Source organism: Sphaerodactylus townsendi, linkage group LG04 (assembly GCF_021028975.2).
Source record: "Sphaerodactylus townsendi isolate TG3544 linkage group LG04, MPM_Stown_v2.3, whole genome shotgun sequence".
NCBI lineage: Eukaryota > Metazoa > Chordata > Lepidosauria > Squamata > Sphaerodactylidae > Sphaerodactylus > Sphaerodactylus townsendi.
Window position 1 is genome coordinate 149,116,482 of NC_059428.1, and position 19,766 is coordinate 149,136,247.

At 52.8% G+C, this 19,766-nt stretch overlaps 1 protein-coding gene across 3 annotated transcripts in view; it reads left to right on the forward strand.

The window, feature by feature from the left end:
• The first annotated feature begins 2,192 nt into the window (after positions 1 to 2,192).
• Positions 2,193 to 19,766, forward strand: part of CASKIN1 (CASK interacting protein 1) — a 72,660-nt gene continuing 55,086 nt past the window's right edge. For 2 of the 3 annotated variants that reach the window (XM_048493320.1, XM_048493321.1), the window contains exon 1: positions 4,951 to 5,256. In XM_048493320.1, coding sequence (XP_048349277.1) covers positions 5,163 to 5,256 — 94 coding nt within the window. In that variant the 5' untranslated portion in view covers positions 4,951 to 5,162. Of the gene's footprint in view, positions 2,288 to 3,617; positions 3,688 to 4,950; positions 5,257 to 19,766 lie in introns of those variants that run through there. The other variant, XM_048493322.1, reaches the window with a different exon arrangement.

Consider the following 19,766-nt stretch of genomic DNA (forward strand, 5'->3'; position numbering starts at 1 on the left):
GACAAACCTGATCTGAGATGCAAAGCAGGGAAGGGTTCTTTTGGGGAGCAGAGACATTGCACGCATCGAGGGAGCCCCGTTCCCCCAGAGAGGCCTGCCTTTGGCTCTCGTGCTGTGGAGAATGATGCATCCATCTTGCTCCTTTCCCTGCTCTCTTCCCCCCCGCCCCCGCCGAGCCGTGCGCTCTCATGGCCAGGGAAATGTATGCGCAGGGCTGGCCCTGGCTCCTGTGCCAAGCAGAATCTGGGTCACTTCTGTTTCAGCTCTTTATCTTCCCGAGAGGGAACTCTTTCTCGGGCGGGGAAGCCCGCCTCTGCGAAGGGGGCCTGAGGCCTGGCGCTGCTGCCCTCAGGAAATAGGAGCCGCACTGGGGAGAAAATGCCCGTTCATCTGTGGGGCTTGTTCTGGGGGTGGTTTAGGGGTCAGCAGGTGAGCTGGGATTCTCCTCCACAGATTAAAAAAAAGATGCAGATAGGAAACCAAACCACAAGCCCCCTTCCTGTCTTCTGAAGTGGTCCAACTTAACTGCCTCAGGGATCACCGGATCAGAGGGACCTTTTGAGACATTCGGGAGGCGTACTGGTGTCTGATAGGAAAGTCCAGATTACTGCTGGGGAGCAAAGGCCTCTTCCTAGGTGGGGAAGCAGGCCAGCATCCTGCCGACAAGTCATGCAACATGCACACAGACACACACACGCCAACTACTTTGTTTGTTGCTGTTTTTATTTATAGCATTGATTAGCTAGCTTTCTTCTTTACAGAGACTGAGGCCGCTCACGAACGTAGATGAAACACATTGAAATACATTAAAAATAGAAAACAAGATTTAAAATCACAATTCAGGAGTGCTAATCACGTAACCAAAGGCAGTCCTCAACCGCCTCCGAAAGATTGCAAGTGAGGGGGCCGGCCACTCCTCCCTGAGGAGGATGTTCCATAACGGTGGGGCCGTCACTGAAGAGGCCCCGTCTCATCCGTACCCACCAAAGGAGATTCTTTGACAGGACAATAGGGAGGGCCTCTCACTACTATGATCTGAATCCCCAGGCAAGGACACAACAGAAGAGGAGGGCTAATCTGAGTGTTCAGGCCAGACCTCCGACAGAGACCTCGAAATGCGAGGCAGCTTTTCCACCAGGCAAGATTTGGGGGCGTTCAGGAGGGAGACTGGTGGGTGTGGCCTGGGGGGAGCCGGGCAGTTTTCCATCACAAGCCCCATTACCATGGGGCTCCCCTTCATTCCTGTGGTTTTGCACAGGAGGGTTGGGCCCTGCCTGGGTGAAGATGGGTTAGGGACATTTGCTGCGCGCCCTGGCTGGCACGCGATGGCACCCCAGCTGGCTTGCTGCACGCACAGAGATTGCAGAGCAGACAGGTCTGCCGCCCTCCCCAGTGCCCACAGCCTCTAAAGCCGGGCCCTTGTTTTCTAATAAGCCCAGAGCCCCCTGGATTAAGGGCTGGGCGGGCAGATGCCACCAGCATGGCTGGGAGGTCACAAACATGCAGACGGGTTGCAGCTGGGAGGTGGCGGATTTGCAGGCAGCAGGAAGGGAGGCCAGGCCCCCGTGGGCTGACACAGCGGTTGTCAGTGGTGGAGCTGAGCCCCAGAACCTGTTGCAGGAGGCGGGGTGTGTGAGTGAGTGAGTGAGTGAGTGAGAGAGAGAGAGAGAGAGAGAGAGAGAGAGAGAGAGAGAGAGAGAGAGAGAGAGAGAGAGAGCAGCAAGAGGACTTGGAGCCAGCAGCATTTCTCCAGTGTGGGGATAACAGCCCTTGAGAGGGTTGCAGCCGGAAGCTGTCATGGTGTGAACCTCTATGATGCAGTGAAAGATGTTGACTTTCTCTTTGTGGTAGATGTTGTGGTAGATGTTGACTTTCTCTTTCCTGTGGGTGCCGATACTAGATACTAGCAATACGCTGCCAAAAAGAGAGGCCCCGTTTGCCTCTTTCCCTGGGGCTGATCGTGCGCTGGAAGGAAGAGTTTCTTCAAAGGTGGTGCAGCACAGAGGCCCCTCGGAGGTTCCCCCCAGGAATTCCCAGCTGTGAGATTACAGGGCAAGTTAAAAAGCATCTCACAGTGTGTAACAGACCTTCCCTCTGTGATACCCCTCTGCAGATGCCAGCCACAGATGCAGGCGAAACGTTAGGAACAAGATCCACCAGACCACGGCCACACAGCCCGGGAAACCCAGCAGAACCACAACCCACCACATCTCTTTTGTCTCCATCGTGGAACCCAAAACGTCCCGGACTGGATGTGTGGAGGGGGGAGAGGAGGCAAGCTGCCCCCGTAAGTGGGAGATTGTGGTGAATGTAGCAGAGGGCAGATGCTGGGGTGGGGGGAGCTTAAGAAAGGGCTTCCCTCCCAGGACAGGATGAAGCAAAAGCAGTCCAGTCCACTGAGAAGTGCAGGAAGCCATCTGGTGGTGGGGTGGGGGGTGAATCCCAGGCCTTTCTCTCCCCTCCCCAGGGAGAGGAAATCACCTGTAAGGAATTGGGTGGGTGAGGGGGGGCGCGGAAGAGCTGCAAACAGGAAAACTCCTGAAAAGGGGAGAAGCCCCCAGGGACCAGGGCCTGGTAGAGTTTCATGGCCACTCACTGAAGAACGGTTGGAAACCTCTGCCCTAAAGCGCTCCCTCCAGGGGAAGTGACCTTGGTTGTCTGGAGGTCAGTTGTGATAGTGGGAGGGTCTTCAGGAGCCCCCTGGAGGCTGCCCTGCCCTGCCCTGCCGGTGGTCCCCTGGGCGCACAGGAAGTGGAGGGCTGGAGCAAAGGAGGCCTGGCCCCCACACAGCAGGCCCAGGCAGCCAGGCTCTGGCCAGGTCCGGCTCCCGAGTCAAGCCCCCTGGCCAGCGGCCCAGCAAGGGGGCTTCTGGCCTCAGCCGGCTCCCAAGCCTCAGTGGGGTGGGGGGGACTGGCCACTCAGGCCAGGCCCAGGGGTGAGAGGTGCCCGCAGAACAGCTGGAATCAGGGTCCAGACCAGCCCCTCCTGCCCTCCGTCCGAAAGAAGCGCCCGGCCGTGGTGTGATGGAGAAGGTGAGTTCACACCAGTGACGGCCGCTCATCCCTTTCAGCCTCAGCACCGCCCAGCCCATTAGGCGATGGCCTGACGCTCGCCTCCTCGGGCTGTGGCAGTCATCATTAGCCCACGACGAAGGGGCCTCCTCCTCGTGAAGGCCAGGATGGCCCCACTTCTGCGCTCTCCCCGTGCCACACTCACAAGCCCCCCCAGTGGCTGCGGGGCCCTGCCCCCCAGGCTGATTTACAGCCCAGCAATACCTGGCATGGCTCCGTCCCATGGGTGGACAGCACACCGGGGAGAATAGTCAGAGATGACGGGGCCTCCGGGAGTGGACGTGGTTGGGCGCAGCCCCCTTTGCTGGGTTGGGGGGCATCTGGGAACTTTTCTGTGCCAGGCTGGGCAGGTGTGCTTGGGTTTGACAGGTGGGCTATTTTTGCCGGCTCCTGTGCCCCTAAATGGTTTATATCTGTGCCAAGGAAAGCTTTGCCAGCCAACTTTGGCAGCTGATGGCAACACTGGGCATGTGGATGTTTACTGTGCTTCATATCTGTTGTAGTCTTGATAGTGACCCTGTAAGGTCGGCTATTTCTGCATTGCAGATAAGGGGGATGAAAGAACAGGAGCTGAAGTAGAATCTTAAATGTAGAATCAACCGCTTTCGCGGCTAAGGTAGGTTTTTATTCATTTATTTGCCTTATTTATACTCTACGTTAGGGGGACTACGGACCCAGAGCAGCTTAAATCCTTCTCCACCCCTCCATTTCATCTTCACAACAACCCTGTGATGTAGGTCAGGCTGAGGTCAGGTGTCATGGCAGAGGAGGATTTCAGGTCCCCCAGATCGTGGTCTAAAACTCTTAACCACGACACCACATGGGCTCTCTCAGTGTTGCCAACTGACACTGTACCCTCCAGTGTCTTTAAAAACCGCTTGAGTAGCCACTGAGGCTTTTCTTGGCCGGGAGAGGAGCAGTCTCATGTCCTGCAGATCAAAGCCCAGGAGCAGGGATTCATTGAAAAGTTGGCAATTCTACAGCAGCCTCGTTTCAGAGCTAACTGGCAGAGATTTGCTGACAACTGAGGTGTGAGTGCACATTTGTCTGGGACTGCACAGGGGCGAAAATAAAAATTCCAGGCATACATCTTCAGCCGATTTGTGTTTACTTTCACGTAAGTTCCACAATGTTTAATGGTGCTTACGTGCACAAGTAAAGCCTGTATTAGGCAGGGCAGTTTGGGGGTGATTCAGCAAGGTGCTGAGAGTCATTCCCAGCGAACTCCGGGGAGACTTCTGGGCAGGCACAAATCAGGCGTGCGGTGCCAGGGGGAGGCCACCCCATCCCTGGGCCAGAAGGGAAGTTTGGGATGATGCTTTTGAAGGAGGAGGAGGTCTCCAAGGAATGGGGTCAGCCTGGTGGTCCTCAATGAGGCCCCTTGGTTGGGAGTTTCCTTTGGGGACTCTTTCTCAGTGAACAGGCTGTCATTCTCAGAAGCCAAGCAAAACAAATGTGGACAGAGGCAGTTACGGATACCCAAGGGGCACAAACGGAGGTCCTGCGCGGGGATGGGGGGGTGGAGGAGGGTTATCCCACCGAAGCAGGGGCCACCTGTCCTGCCCCACCTGTCCTGCCCCATGCACAGGTAGGTCCGACGACCCCCGCCCGCTGTGCGCCCGCCTGAACACCGCAGCAGCACCTTTGGCTGCAGCGCAAAAGCACTCTGTACGCGCGTGGGGGCATGCGGTCTGAGCCCCGCCCCCTGGGCCTCGGAGGGGCGCTCTGCACGCGCTCAGGGGCGGCCTGGCGCGGCCGCTCTGGCTCGGCCCCCTCCCTGGCAGGGCTGCGGCAGGACCCGCCTTCCCGCCTGCCTGCCTGCCTGCCTTCCGGAGCGGCGGCGACAGCGGTGCGCAGCGGCAGCCGGGGCGCGCCGGGGCCATGGGGGAGGCGGCGGCGGTGGCGGCGGGGCTGCGGCGGTGGCGGCGGCGGCGGGGCCGATCCTGGCTGGGCTGAGCGCCGCTTCGCCTTCCTCCTCCTCCTCCTCCTCCTCCTCCTCCTCCTCCTCCTCGCCCGGGTGGCGGCGGCGGCGGAGGATGCGCTGCTGCTGCAGCTGCTGCTGCTGAGTCGGCGGCGGCGGCGGCGGCGGCCATGGGCAAAGACCAGGAGCTGATGCAGGCGGTGAAGGCGGAGGACGTGGGCGCCGTGCAGAAGCTGCTGCAGAGGCCCAGGCCCGGCAAGGCCAGTGAGTGGCGGAACCGTCCCCCCCCCCCCGCCCCGAGATGCGGCGCGCAAGGCTGGATCCCCGCCCTGCTGCTGCTGCTGCCGCCGCCGGGCACCGGAGGGTCTGTGGGCACTGGCGGGGGGGGGGTGGGGGCGTCGCGGACCCTGGGGGGACCCTTGGGAAGCCTTTCCAGGAAAAGCCCTGGCGGCGGCGGCGGCGGCAGCAGCCCCCTCCCCGTCCCTCCCTCCTCGTTGGCCAGGGGGGCTTCAGGGAGGGGCTGGCCCTGGCAGAGCTCCTTCCTCGCCATCCGCGGCCCTCTCTGGGTCTGGCTTGGCAGAGCCCCCGCCCGGGCAGCCACTGTGGCCGCTGCAGGAAGGCTGGGTTGGGACCCCAGTGCTTGGCACCGGCAGAGCCCCTCGGAAAGACTCAGGGGAGCGGGGCCCGCGAGGGGAAGCCACTCAGGGGCTCTGCCACCCCCTTTCCCCCCTTGCCCAGGGGGCGCCATCTGCTCTGGTGCCAGCGTCCAGCGCTGCCCTGCCTTTCAGCCACTGGCCTGGCCCTTCAGTTCTCTGAGGAGGCGGGGGTGCCACGCTGCCGGGGTCCTGAGCACCCTCCCGAAATTCCCATGGCTTCATTGGTGCCCACAAATACGTTCCTTCGGTGGGTGCTTGGCCTTGTCACCCTTGGTGTCCTGCCGTGGTCAATCACTGGTGCCACCCAGAGTGCCCTCCCTTTGGCACGAGTGTGGTTCTGCCTGCTTTGCCAGGCTTGGGGCTCAGGAATCTGTTTGGGGTGGTGCGCTTGGTTCAGTGCCCGGGTGGGTTCGCGGCAGCTGTTGTTCGGTGCCAGGACTTTCCAGAAATGCCGAGCTCTCTGGCAGCTCCCTCAGCCCCTAGACAGACAAGCGCTCCTTGCCTCAGAGACCTGGGCGTGATTGCGGGCGATGCAGCCTTGAACCTGGGGGGTTGCGGGAGGAAACCCGACAGACTGCAGACTGCCTCTGAACGGGGCCTCCGGCTGCTGCGGGCTCCTCTTGGGAAGGGTTCTGGCCACGGCCTGTCCTCCACTGCTGCTCCATCTTCAAATCTAGGGCAGCCTCCGAGGGTCCGGCTCCTGGATGCTGCCGCAGATAGTGGATCTGAGCACGCTCGGTTTGCACAAGAGGGTTTTAAATGTGTAACAACATGTGAACGCAGCCCACATATCTATCCTTTGGGTGCATTTATCAGGGACCTGAGGTTGCCCGGCGCTTCCTGCAGAGTGCCTGTTCAGTGACAAGCAGGGTGGCTGCTGCCCCAGATGTGTGAGATGGTTTGTGATGTGTTTGTGCTGAAAAATCAGGGGTAGGGAAGTTGGCAGTATTTCCCCCCTCAGTTGTTCGAAGGACTCTGTGTCTGTAGAGCACACCTGGGCATGAGCAGGTATCAGTCTGCCCCCCTCCCTCCGCAGTGACTGTTTGGCAGACCTCTGCCAGAGGAATGGGGAGGGGGGCTGGCCTGCTGAGAGCTGACCCCCCCCCCCCCACGGTATTGTTGAGCTGGAAAACTAATCATTTGGGATAGCAGGCCAAGTTCACATGACCCCTGCATGTGTTCTTTGGGCTCCTGGAGACCACTCCTGCTCAAGGCGTCATTGGGTAAGGGGCAGGCTGTTCTGAGATGGAAAGACCCGCAGTCCGAGGACTCCTGTGTCTGGCTTGAAGGGGAGGTACTGTGTCCAGCAAGAAGACCCCAGACAGGGGCTCTGTGTGTACTGGAGCTAAACCCACCCTCTGCTTGGGCACCTCTTTTGCCCATCCCTTGTTTTTATTCGTTTTATCCCACGTATCTGTAAAAAGAGCTGAGGGGTGGGTGTATGTGGCTCTCCTCCATCTCTTCTTATCCTAACAACAACCTTGCGAGGAAGGTCAGGCTGAGAGGAGGCCCCAGGTCACCTAGTCATCTTTGTGTAAGGGTGGGATGAATTGAACATGGCTCTGTCCAGTCTTAGCCTAGTCTTAGTACTGCCCTGGATGTTTGGGCATGATCATCTCAGTGGTGAAAAAGAGGCACTTTATGTATGCTCAGAAACACTCCCACCTATTCTTTTCTGAGTCCTGGAAGTGACCCATCTGCTCACCTGCCTCTTATGGCCTTTGAGGAAACAGGGATTTCGTAGAAGTTCCTTGACCGGTCGCCTGTTCTAGGTCACTGCAGGCAAGTAGCTATTTGCAAATCTATGGAAAACATTCCTGTAGAAAAGGGGAGGGGGAGGACTTGATCAAATCCCCCTCCCCAGTATTTTGGGGCTGGTTATACAGTTGTAGGTTTCAAGATTTTATTGATTAACTAAAAGATGCGATTTGTTTGACGACTTGGAGGTGTTGCAGAAGCGCGATTCTCTGCAATGCAAAGCATTTATGGTATAACTACTTGGCAAGTATTGATCAACTTGCTTTTCCTTCCTTTTGGAGAGGCGTTCTCCCTACACATTTTTGCTGAGCATTTAGTACTTTCACTGTGGTTGGGTTTTTTTTGGAAGAACTGAAAATCGTGCAAAATCATATTCGCTAGTGCTGAATTTCTTCCCCACCATACCAGGTTGGTGATAATCTGTCAAAAGCAAGGCACCGGCCCCCCAGCACCTAAGGAAAGCGATGTAACACAAACCAAACATCTGTAGTCTTCTCTCAGTCCTGCTGTGAAGGCAAGATGGATGACCTTCACCTCATTGGAGGCTGACTGTTACGCCTCTGTATCAGTCACTGTGTCAAGCTGTTATTGGAATACCATTTTGCATAGAAGTGCAGGGCTGTATGGTCTTTACTTTTCCCAGATTTAAAATGAAGCATTCAGAGAGAAGTGTGCTTCCAATTTTAACTCAGGGCAGGTGGCCGAAGTATGTCTCCCTAAACAGAAGTTTGGGGGAAATGGTTCTAATAAGAGCATTTCCAATTTGTGGGAACCTGCTGTGATTCATCTTTAGCGTAGCCACAGTGAGGTGTGTGTTATCCTGCATCTCCTAAAAGTAATCTTTGGCTTGGGTGCAGCACACAGATCCCGTCTCGGTTTAGAAACTGGGTGTTCAAGCGACTCATCGGTAGACTCTTTGGCAAATGGTCACCATTGCAACAAATCCATTGGGACTGTTATTCGTGCGGTGCTATTTGGTGTGCTCTTTCTAGAAGGGCTCATCCTTAAGTAACTAAGAGAAGGACTGTGCTAGAGTGGTGCGTCTCATATTGAGAGGCCCAACCCAAAAGGGACTCATAAACCCAGTGAAAATAGGTCCTGGGCTTTTGTCATTGCATTGATTTCTGCATGCTCTGTGATTTTTTTTAAGTGGGTTACCACACCAAGTAAATTTGAACAAGTAGGTTACCTGCCAAAAGAAAAGATTGGGAACCACTGAATTTAAGCAAAGCTTATTTTTTAAGGCTCATGTTTGTCGCCAGAACCTAGACATATATGCCCCTCATGGGAGCCCCTCTTGCCCCCAGATTCTACAGTTGTGGGAGACATTTTACACATGATTCAGGGCTCTTCCGTACCGGCTGATATAGTTCTGATTCCCCCATCTTGAAAAGGATGCTGTGGGGCTGGTCTGGATGGGCTAAGTTCGCCTGATCTTGTAAGATCTCAAAAGCTAAGCAAACTTAGCCCTGGGTAGTATTTGGATGGGGGACCTCCAAGGAAGTCCAGGTTGCTAAGCAGAGGGAAGCAGTGTCCGGCCACCTCTGCAAGTCTCTTGCTGTGACAGCTCCTCTCGGTTGCTCTAAGTCAGCTCTGGTTTGACACCACTTTATACTTTACACGCAGGGCTGGCAAAGGTCCCCAAAAGGAAAAATTGTATCTCCAAAACTCTGGAATTCCCTCCCCAAGCAGAACTGTCCGCCCTCGCAGCGAGTGAAGGCGCTGTGGTCTTCTTTGGGGTTCTGTTATAAACCCTGCTTTGCATTTCCTTGCTTTAATTAAAGTTGAATTCTTAACGTTGAATTTATTGTCCTTTAAACTGTTTGCTGCCTTGAGGACCTCAGCTGGGAGAAAGGGGGGAGCGAAAGGTGGGGTTCTATAAATACATAAAACAAAATGATCCAGGGTGGGGAATGAACACCTTCCCTTTAAGCAGCAATCCAGCCTTAAAATCTTATTTCAGGGGTATGTAATTCCCCATAGATTGGCTGTTACGTATGGATGTAATCGACGTAATTAGTACAGGGGTGAATGATAGAAAGCTGGTTAGCTGTATATTTTGCGGACAAATTCAGGTTTGCCATATCAGCTTGTTAACGGGTGCAGAAGAAACTGGGAGTCCTTATGGAATAAATGCTTTGTAACTTGGTGATTTTTTTTCTTTGCGTGTGTTCTTCTAGTATAGACTTCCCTGAGCCCGAACACGCTTCATCAGAGGCACTGGAGGGTAAAACCACCAGGCCAATCCATATACACAAGGTGGGGGTGGGGGTGGGGGTGGGGAATGCTTCGGAAATAGGCCAGGACTGTCCTCCAAGACGAAATTTAACTCAGAGAGCAATCACTTCACTCAGAGTGGGTGTGAGAAACCATAAGTAAAACTTAAGGCAGGAGGAAATGAGTTAAGCAGCTATGACAGGGAGCTACGGAGATGCAGTGGAAATTAATTAATGGGAAATGTGAGGTTTAAGCCCCTGTATTGAGTCAGAAATCCGAGGTTCCTATTATGCCCTGGGTGGGGAGCAACATTGTTTTGAATTTGTTAATGAATCTTAATTCAGTAATTTCACATGGGAGAGACTACAGACCCCTTCAGGGTTTAATAGAAACCTGGGATGCTGATATCTTACGTGTTCCACCCCTTCCAGATGTTAATTAACTTTGACTACCCCTCTGTACTTCCTGCAGTATCTGCTTACCTTGTTTCATTCTGCACCAGGTTTTTGCCTCCCTAACAATAATTGCCGGTTGGGTATGCATCTGATAAGGATATCTTATGCTAGAATAAATTTTGTTAGGTTTTTATGATTGCCACTGCACTTCTGTTTTATTCTGTGTCCTGGTAAAAATGCTGGTAACTCATCCTGGCCTGGTGTGTACAGGGAGAGGTAATCTTTCACATTGGCAACCCCCAGGCTGTTGGGCTTGAAAGCCCAGAACTGGAAATAAACTGGCAGCCAGGGTGACTTTCCCAGGCATGTGGGTTATGGCCAGTGGTGGGATTCAGCAGGTTCGCACCACTTTGGTGGAACTGGTTGTTAAAATGGTGCTTGTAAACAACCAGTTAAATTATTTGAATCCCGCCACCAGAACCGGTTGATAAACTATTTGAATCCCACCACAGGTTATGGCTAGTAAATTTCCCCCGTCACTGTGCACCAGTAGGTCGCTTCTGCATTTCCTTAACAGGAGATATGTATGCATGAGAGCTTCTCTCGCCCTTGGAAATCCTGGAAGGCCCACTGCTCCGGAGCAGTCTTCTCTGTGTGGTATAAAGACATTTCCCCAGGAAAGTTCTGTTCCTCTGAGGGCTGCCTCTGGCCGTGGAGAGCCGGGCAAGGCCCTCTGTAACTGCTTGTCTTGGAAAGTCCTCTTGCAGACTTGACTTGCTGTTTAATTCTGCCCCTTTTAATTGTCTTAGAGCTCTCAAGGATCTCTTTAAAGCTTTCCAAAGCAGCTTAACTATGATAGCTGCAGCGAGAGTGGCCCTCACGCGGCCCTGCTTTTGTATGTGCTGAAATGTAAAGCTCTTAAGCATTTTAAAGAAGAGGTGTGTTTTCCCAAGAGAGACATTTTTGCAAATATATAAATTACACGCTCGTGCCTACCTGCGTTCAAGTACACAGTAGCTGGTGCAGCCAGTCTTTAGGCTGAAGCATCAGGATCCCAAAAGCACAGACCCCACACTGTCCTGGTTCAGGCAAACCTCAGTCTGTGCTTTGAAGGAACCTCCCTGGTGACTCCAGGTCTTGGCCCTTAATGAAAGCATTCTGTGTAGAAATCCAGCATGGACATAAATCTGATCTTAAAAACTGCAGTCACTAGAATCCACTGGAGGAACGTTTTAATCTTCCAGGGCGTTCTCTTGCTGCTTTAAAAGGAACTTCAGTAGTAGACTCCAACGTGAAACTGATGCTTTAGAATTCATTAACCAGTTCAAAACAGTTCCTTCCTGTGGGGCTGAAATAGGAACTTGTGATTCCTAGTTCACTAGAGGTGCTAATATCTTGCGTGTCACATCCTGTACAGATTCTAATTACTTCGGCTAAACAAGTGTAATTTCCTGCTGTATCTGATTATCACATTTCATCCTGCACTACATTTTGCATTTTGCCTAGCTCCCAAAAATCTGCATGTTATAGGCATCTAATGATGGGAACTTTGAATCGGGAAGGCTTACGCTGGAATAAATTTTGTTAGTCTCTAAGGTGCCACCATCCTCTGGTTTTTCTCCATAATTGAGAGTGTCTCAAATCCTTTCTGAGTTAACCGATTTCTCTTCAACAGATGCCCAAAGCAGCTTAAAGTCATTCTCCTCTCCTGCATTTCTCACAACCTCCCTGGAAGGTAGGCAAGGATGTGAAAGAGAGAGTCACTTGCCCAAGTTTGCTTAACAAGCTTCCATAGCAGAGTGGGGGATCCTAGTCTGACAACTTAACTCCTGTACCACGCTGGCGGTCTTTGTGACTTGCCCCATAGAGGGCCAAAGTGGCATCATATAACATCATTGCTTGAACCTCACAACAACAACCCAGTCAAGTAGGTGTCCTGAGAGTGTGCGACTGACCCCAGGTCACCTAGTAGACTTCCATGGTGGAGTGGGGATTCGAACCGGGTCTCCTAAATTGTAGCATGGCTCTCTATCTACTACACCAGGGGTTTGCAACCTGCGGCACTCCAGATGTCCGTGGACTACAATTCCCATCAGCCCCTGCCAGCATGGCCAATTGGCCATGCTGGCAGGGGCAATCTGAAGTGCCCAGGTCTAAACCTAATATGACTCTCGCAGGAGACAGTAAGCCAGGAGCCTCGCCGTGCCTCCGGTATTAAGGGTTCCGGAGCTAAGTGCAAGACCGAGTTTACTTTTCTCTCTTTCAGCTTAAATAATTTAAAATTGTAGCTGTAATTGCAAGTAAAGAAGATAAGCCCAAATCCTGTTGCTTATTCCAGCTACGTAGCTAAAAATTATTTAATGCAACTTCTTATCTCCTGTGACAAGCCAGTTAGAAGGCCAGCTGATCAGCTTCTGCCAAATAGTCAGCATGGAACAAAATGCATTCCCCGTGAACTTTTGCCTGTCAAAGGCTGCTTCGTCAGTGTGAACATCTGCGAGGAGGCACGGCTGTTGTCTGCCCCATCAGGTAAAACCGCAGAGGGCAGAAGAGTGGAGGGAGATGTTGTAAAGCAAGATCCCATCAAAGGATCCATCAGTCACCTGGAGGGAGAGAGGGCCACGCCCCAGCGTTGATGGACAGGCAGAGGAGGATTAGCATAAAACCAGTCTGGTGCCGGGGTGTACCGCGACAGGCCGATCCCGGTTCTGCACAACCAGAGAGTCGTGCCAATCTCCTTAATGAGCGCAATTTGCACAGGGTCACAGAATCCAGTTTATCTTGTTGTGCGTTTTGCAGAGTCTTTAATTTCTTGTTTCTTTTATGGCGGAACGAATATGCATAACATGTGTCTGTGGTGTCAGGGCACAGAGATCTGGCAGCCCACAGTCTGAACATCCCCTGTTCGTGGCAGCCGTTGTGCCCTCTTTCGCGTCGGAGACGAAGAGCCCCACCAGGTTCTGGTGGGCAGAGGAGTGAAGGGCCGGTTCCCATGTGTTTGCTGTTCATAAGAGACAACTCACCTGTCTGAAGGGCACTCTTGCATCCACACAACCGGCCTCGAACCCAGGGCTTTCCCATGCAGCAAGTTTGCAGAGTTGGCTGCTGCTTGTGTTGTGTATACAGAAATAAGGCCTGTGTGAAGCTGCCCTTAAGAACATAAGAACTAGCCTGCTGGACCAGACCAGAGTCCATCTAGTCCAGCACTCTGCTACTCGCAGTGGCCCACCAGGTGCCTTTGGGAGCTCACGTGCAGGATGTGAAAGCAATGGCCTTCTGCTGCTGCTGCTCCCGAGCACCTGGTCTGCTAAGGCATTTGCAATCTCAAATCAAGGAGGATCAAGATTGGTAGCCATAGATCGACTTCTCCTCCACAAGTGTCTTCCATAAAGCCCTTCAAGCTGCCAGTGCAAGACTATGAGTGACTTCCAGAAATTGGGGTGGAGATCCTGGATAATGAATGGGGTTGAGGTCCTTCTGCCTGGCCCTGCTGCAGAAAGCTGGGAAGTTGCTGCCAGTCAGGGGTCGGGAGGGGGAGAAGTGAAGGGGGGCTTGGCTTGGGAGAGGCAGCTCCTTGTGTTTGTTTGAGGGCTGCTTTGGCAGGAGAAGAGGCAGAGCCCCTGTCTGAGGGCAGACGGTCCCAGGGTCCGTTCTGGCACAAAACAAAACCCTTTCCGCTCTGTCAGGTAGCAGTGACGGGATGGAGGGGCTTCCCCCCCCCCCCAAGACCCGGGGGAATGGCAGCTGTTCTGAGTTGGATGGAGCAGGGGTCTAGTAGGCTCAGAGCCGCTTCTGCAAAAGGCAAATCCGGGCCTGCCCTTCCTCCCTCTCTCTGTGGCACCTTTCTGTGGGCACGCCTGTCCTTTGGGGAAGTCTCTGTGTGCCAGCCTGCTGAGTTCCCTTCGGCACCCCCCTCTCTCTTGTGGCTGGCTGCCAGTTAATTCCGGGCTCCTTGGTTCTGCTCGAGCACTTTAATAAGTTCCTCCTCAGCCGTCTTCAATGAAACTCAGAACAGGCAGCAGGGTCAGGAGTGCCGGCAGGGCTCTGTGATGGCTCTCCTTGCAGGGGAGGAGCGGGGAGTGCTGGCAGTGATGCCAAAGTGGTCCTCCCCCTTCCACCAGGCAGGGTCTGCCAGTGGGGAGTGCGTAGTGCTGGTTGCAGCGCTGGATGGGAGCTTGTGAAATGAAGTGGTGACATGAGAGCTGGAGGCCAAAAGCTGCGGTTGCTGGAAGCAGAGGCAGGAGGCAGGGGGTTCTGGGGGTCTTCTTTCTCACCCCGTCCATGGTCCCACAAACCTTTATGTGCCCCTTCTCCTTTCTGTATCCAGCCAGCTGACTTGGCTTCTCCCAGACCCACGGCTGCTGCTCTCCGTGGCCATCCAAGACCTGCCCGCCGTGTGTGTTTCCTGTCTCGTCGTGCAGTGCACGCGTGGAAGCATGTGGGTGGAAGGGCCAGAGCACTGCCAGCTGCTGGCACATGGAAGAGCTGGCAGCTCATTGGAGGGTAGATCGGAGGGTCTGCTGCCTGCCTTGGAAGTTCAACCGTTGGAAGATGTTCTGTTCAGCTTCCAGGGACTGTGGATTTTGGGAAGCTTTGGCCAAAGAGGAAGAGAGTCCAAAGGGGGTTTTGCTTCCTTGCAACTCGGAAACTCTGATGGGTGTTCAGCAGCAGGGGCTGGGAGGGGCTCGGCTGAGCTGGGTGGCAACAGCTGGTGCCTCCCCAGTCCTGTCCTCATTCACGGTCCTTTGGTCAGCCCTGTCCACTTTTGACAAAGTTCCTCACCAGAGACTGTTGAGAAAACTCAGCAATGAAGGAATAAGAGGGGAAGTCCTCCTATGGATTAAAAACTGGTTGAGGAACAGGAAGCAAAGAGTGGGTGTAAATGGGAAATTCTCACAATGGAGAGATGTAGGGAGTGGTGTCCCCCAAGGATCCGTTTTGGGACCAGTGCTCTTTAACCTATTCATAAATGACCTGGAAGTAGGGGTGGGTAGCGTGGTTATGTAGGGTGGTGAGAACCGCAAAGGATTGCGAAGAGCTCCAAGCGGACCTTGATAAATTAGGTGAGTGGGCTAAGAAATGGCAAATGCAGTTCAATGTAGCAAAATGCAAAGTGATGCACATAGGAGCAAAAATATTCAAACTTCACATTCACACTACAGGGGTCAGTGCTATCAGTCACAGACCAGGAAAGGGATTTGAGCATCTTAGTTGATAGTTCCATGGGAATTTCAACTCAATGCATGGCAGCTGTGAAAAAGGCAAACTCTATGCTGGGGATCATTAGGAAAGGAGTTGATAATAAAACTGCAAGGATTGTCGTGTTTCACACCGTGGTGCGACCGCACTTGGAGTACTGTATTCAGTTCTGGTCGCCACATCTCAAAAAGGATATCGAAGAGATAGAAAAAGTGCAGAGAAGGGCAACGAGGATGATTGAGGGACTGGAGCACCTTCCCTATGAGGAGAGGCTGCAGCGTTTGGGACTCTTTAGTTTGGAGAGAGGCGTCTGAGGGGGATATGATTGTTGTCTATAAAATTATGCATGGGGTAGAAAATGTTGACAGAGAGAAATTTTTCTCTCTTTCTCACAATACTAGAACCAGGGGGCATACACTGAAAATGCTGGGGGGAAGAATTAGGACTAATAAAAGGAAACACCTCTTCACACAACGTGTGATTGGTGTTTGAATATACTGCCACAGGAGGTGGTGATGGCCACTAACCTGGATAGCTTTAAAAGGGGCTTGGACAGATTTATGGAGGAGAAGTCCATCCATGGCTACCAATCTTGATCCTCCTTGATTTAAGATTACAAATGCCTTAGGAGACCAGGTGCTCAGGAGCAGCAGCAGCAGAAGGCCATTGCTTTCACATCCTGCACGTGAGCTCCCAAAGGCACCTGGTGGGCCATTGCGAGTAGCAGAGTTCTGGACTAGATGGACTCTGGTCTGGTCCAGCAGGCTAGTTCTTATGTTCTTATGTTCTTGGAAAATTGTGAGTCATTCTCCAAGAATATTTCAACTAAGTGTCTTTAAAGATAGGAGGAGTTTTGTGTATTTGCTTTTGGCAGTTTTCAAGAGGGTGGGGGGTGGGTTGGACCTCTTCTCCACAGTGTCTGGCAATAAATCCGCTTCCGAGGATGCGCTCCGATTGGGTCCTGTGTTTTGCAGAGGATATTGAGAGCCTGAAATGAGCGTGTGCAGAGAGCAGCGCTTAAAAGGTACCAACACCAAGGACATTAAAAGAGGACCCACTCTTTTCCCCCTGAGGTTGTGTCCACTGGCTGTGAATTGGCTTCCGTTCCAGCCATCTTGCATCCAACTAGCAGACCTGTGCCAGGCAACGTCTCAAAATGCACACACCACGCCGTGACTCAGTTCTGTGTGTTTGTCATGAGGCGTTCTTAAACCTGGGGCGACTGTCAGATGCAGTGTTTTTTTTAAAGGATGCTGCCAACTCCGTCCCACTCGGTCAACAGAGGAGGCCTCCGAGCGTCTGTTTCTAAGGCGACTCTGGCATGGGCTGGGAGCGCAGCACTGTCAACAGTGGAGCTCGAGCCCGGCTGGAAGCGGGGAGGTTCTTCTCTGTGGTTTCCTTGCGTAAAAGCAAACCCCAGGTCTCCCCCCCTCCCCTTGTGTGCCTCTAGAGCTCCGTTTCCTCAGGGCCACCGCGACTGGAAATGGAACTGGAGCTCCTGTCTGGGAAAGCATGCCTTACCAATTCAGGCTGTGCACATCGGGCGCCGCTGCTCGAGGGCAAAAAAAATGTTTATTATTTGGGGTGTTGTGGGGTTTCCGTGCTGTATGGCCGTGTTCCAGTAGCATTTTCCTCTGAAGATGCCGCCAGCCACAGATGCGGGCGAAACGTCAGGAGAAAATGCTACGGTCTGTCGTACCTTGCTCAGCTGAAATCTCAATGTTCAGAGCCGTGAAAGCCTTTGACAGTACATTGTTTATTACTTGATTATTTGTAGTTATTTCCCCCCACTTCTCTGACTGGACAACATCTTTTTTTCCAGTAGGTAGCTGTGCTGGTCTGCAGTGGACCAGTTGTATTCCAGCCCAGTGGCTCCTTAGAGACTTTCAAAAGTCAAAGCAGATTTTTATTTGTACATTTATTTATTAGTCTTAATATCCCACTCCTCCCCTGTCAGGCTCAGGGTGCTGTACAACAGTACTAAAACAATAAAATATTTAAAACATATAAATATCACATTAATAAATAGCGTTCTCCAGTGGCGGCCGATTCCACATCGATTCTAAATTGGGACCTGCACAACAAGATGGAAACCTTGTCGGTTTCTAAGGTGCTGCTGGACTCAAATATCATCATATTGCTTTTGTTCTTGAAGTGCAGAGAAGTGACTGCGATTAGGTAGATTGCATAGCAAGAAGTGTCTCAAGTAGGAAGCCACCAGGCTGGAAACACCAGTCGTCTAATATGTTTTAAGTGAATACATTCAACAATGTCTTCTTTAAAACTGGTTGTTGTGGGGTTGCCGGGCTGTGGGGCCGTGGTCTGGTGGATCTTGTTCCTAACGTTTCGCCTGCATCTGTGGCTGGCATCTTCAGAGCTGCATCACAGAGGGAAGTCTGTTACACGCTTCTTTAAAACATTAAATACGTTAAAGGCCTTCGTACGCTGGCGCCTGTCAGTCATTCCAGGTTTTGTACATTCTGTTTTGTTTTGCCCTGAAGGTAGAAATTGACCGCTTAAGTTGTTGGGCAGACTCGTGGTTTGCCATTCTCTGTGAGTAAAAGGGATAAGAGATGGTTTGTTTTAGAAGACTTGAGAATTCAGAGAAGATCCACAAAGCCGGAGATGGCTGGGCCTGGGAGCTCTGCTGCTGGTGGCAAATGTTGTGCTTGCACAGAATTACGAGTGTGCAGGAAACGTTGGCCCCTCTCAGAATGAAAAGTGCTTTGGACAGGACTGTAGATTTCTGCAGGGCAACACAATTTCAGGCAGGCTCTGCAGGGCAGGCAGTTCTTCTTCTTCCAGCCTGGGAGAGTGGCAGATAGCAGGTTAGCCCCCCCACCACCCCGGCACAATCTGGGACACCAGGGCCTCCTTTGTGTGAGCGGCTGTTGTTTGAACACCGCCACTTGATAGATAGGAGCCCATCCGTCTAGGAACAAGGAATGTAGGTCAAGTGGGGGCGATAGCTCCATCCTAGAAAGCAGAGGCTGAGAGGAAGCGGTTAGGGGGCACGGCAGGGGTGTTTTCCTTTTGCAGTGCTACGGGAGAGGGGGGTGGTCCCCACAAGGGGGGGGCATCTGCAGGAACCCAGCAACAACTTTGCCATCTGCGCCTAGAGTGATTTCAGGGCTGCAGCTGAATTTCACAGCACCAGCGTTTAGCCTCGAAACCCCCTGTTTCGACTCCACACTTCTCTGGTGTGAATCCAAGCAGTTAGCCTTTTATTTTCACACGGTTTTCTGTTTTTTGGCACTGAATTATTTCTGTGCCATTGTATAAGGTGGTGTGTGTGTGTGTGTGTGTGTGTGTGTGTGTGTGTGTGTGTGTGTGTGTGTGTGTGTGTGCGTGTGCGCTTGCATCAGCGGCACGTAAACAGTGTAAAAGAAACAACCAAAAAGGCAGGCGGTAAAAATGGGTGCAAGGAAAGGCTCCCAGTGACACCGTAGAAACCAAAAAGGCACCGGGAAAGCTACCATCTGCTCATCATTGGTAGATCTCTCTTCTGGCAGATTCAGCTGCTCCTATTCCGAGATTTAAGAGTTCTGCACAAATTTGGGACTCTTGTTAGTGTTAATCAAATAATTTCACCTTCCTTCCTTCCTCCCTTCCTTCCTTCCTCCCTTCCTTCCTTCCTTCCTCCCTCCCTTCCTTCCTCCCTCCCTTCCTTCCTTCCTTCCTTCCTCCCTCCCTTCCTTCCTCCCTCCCTCCCTTCCTTCCTTCCTTCCTCCCTCCCTTCCTTCCTTCCTTCCTTCCTTCCTTCCTTCCTTCCTTCCTTCCTTCCCTTCCTTCCTTCCTTCCTTCCTTCCTTCCTTCCCTTCCTTCCTTCCCTCCCTCCCCTCCTTCCTCCCTCCCTCCCTCCCCCTCCCTCCCTCCTTCCTTCCTTCCTTCCCTCCTTCCTTCCCTCCCTCCTTCCTTCCCTCCCTCCCCCTCCCTTCCCTCCTTCCCTCCTTCCTTCCCTCCTTCCTTCCTTCCTTTGCTGCCTTCAGACTCTACAATATACCACCAGGGTAGGGAACCCTGCGGCTCTCAGATGTTCAGGAACTACAGATTTCCCATCAGCCTCTATCAGCATGGCCAATTGGCCATGCTGGTAGAAACTTGATAGAGAATTGCTAGGATTCCTGGTATCTGGAAAGCACTGAGATCAAAAGCGATTGCCTTGAAGAAGGCAGTTGAAGGGAACTGTGTGTGGGGGGGAGTGTGGGTGTGTGTGTGAGCATGAGTGTGCCTGTATGCCCGCATTCTCATGCACATGTACCTGGGCTTGGAACGCCGGTGTCCTAATCCGGGTCATTGCACTTTAGCCTTGTCTTGTCATCTGTAGTTTTTTCACCATCCAAGCTGCAAACGATCTGCCAATTTGCTGATTTCTTGTCAAGCCCTGATCTGTTCCCGTGCCAGGAATTCTTTGAAGGTGCCTTTCGAGCGAGCATCCCTGAAAGCCCCTGGAAAGCATTAAGGAGATAATTGGCTGATACTGAACTGCCCGATCTATATTGCAACCAAAACAGGATCCCATTTGCAGCCCAGGAAAGGCAGCAGGTCA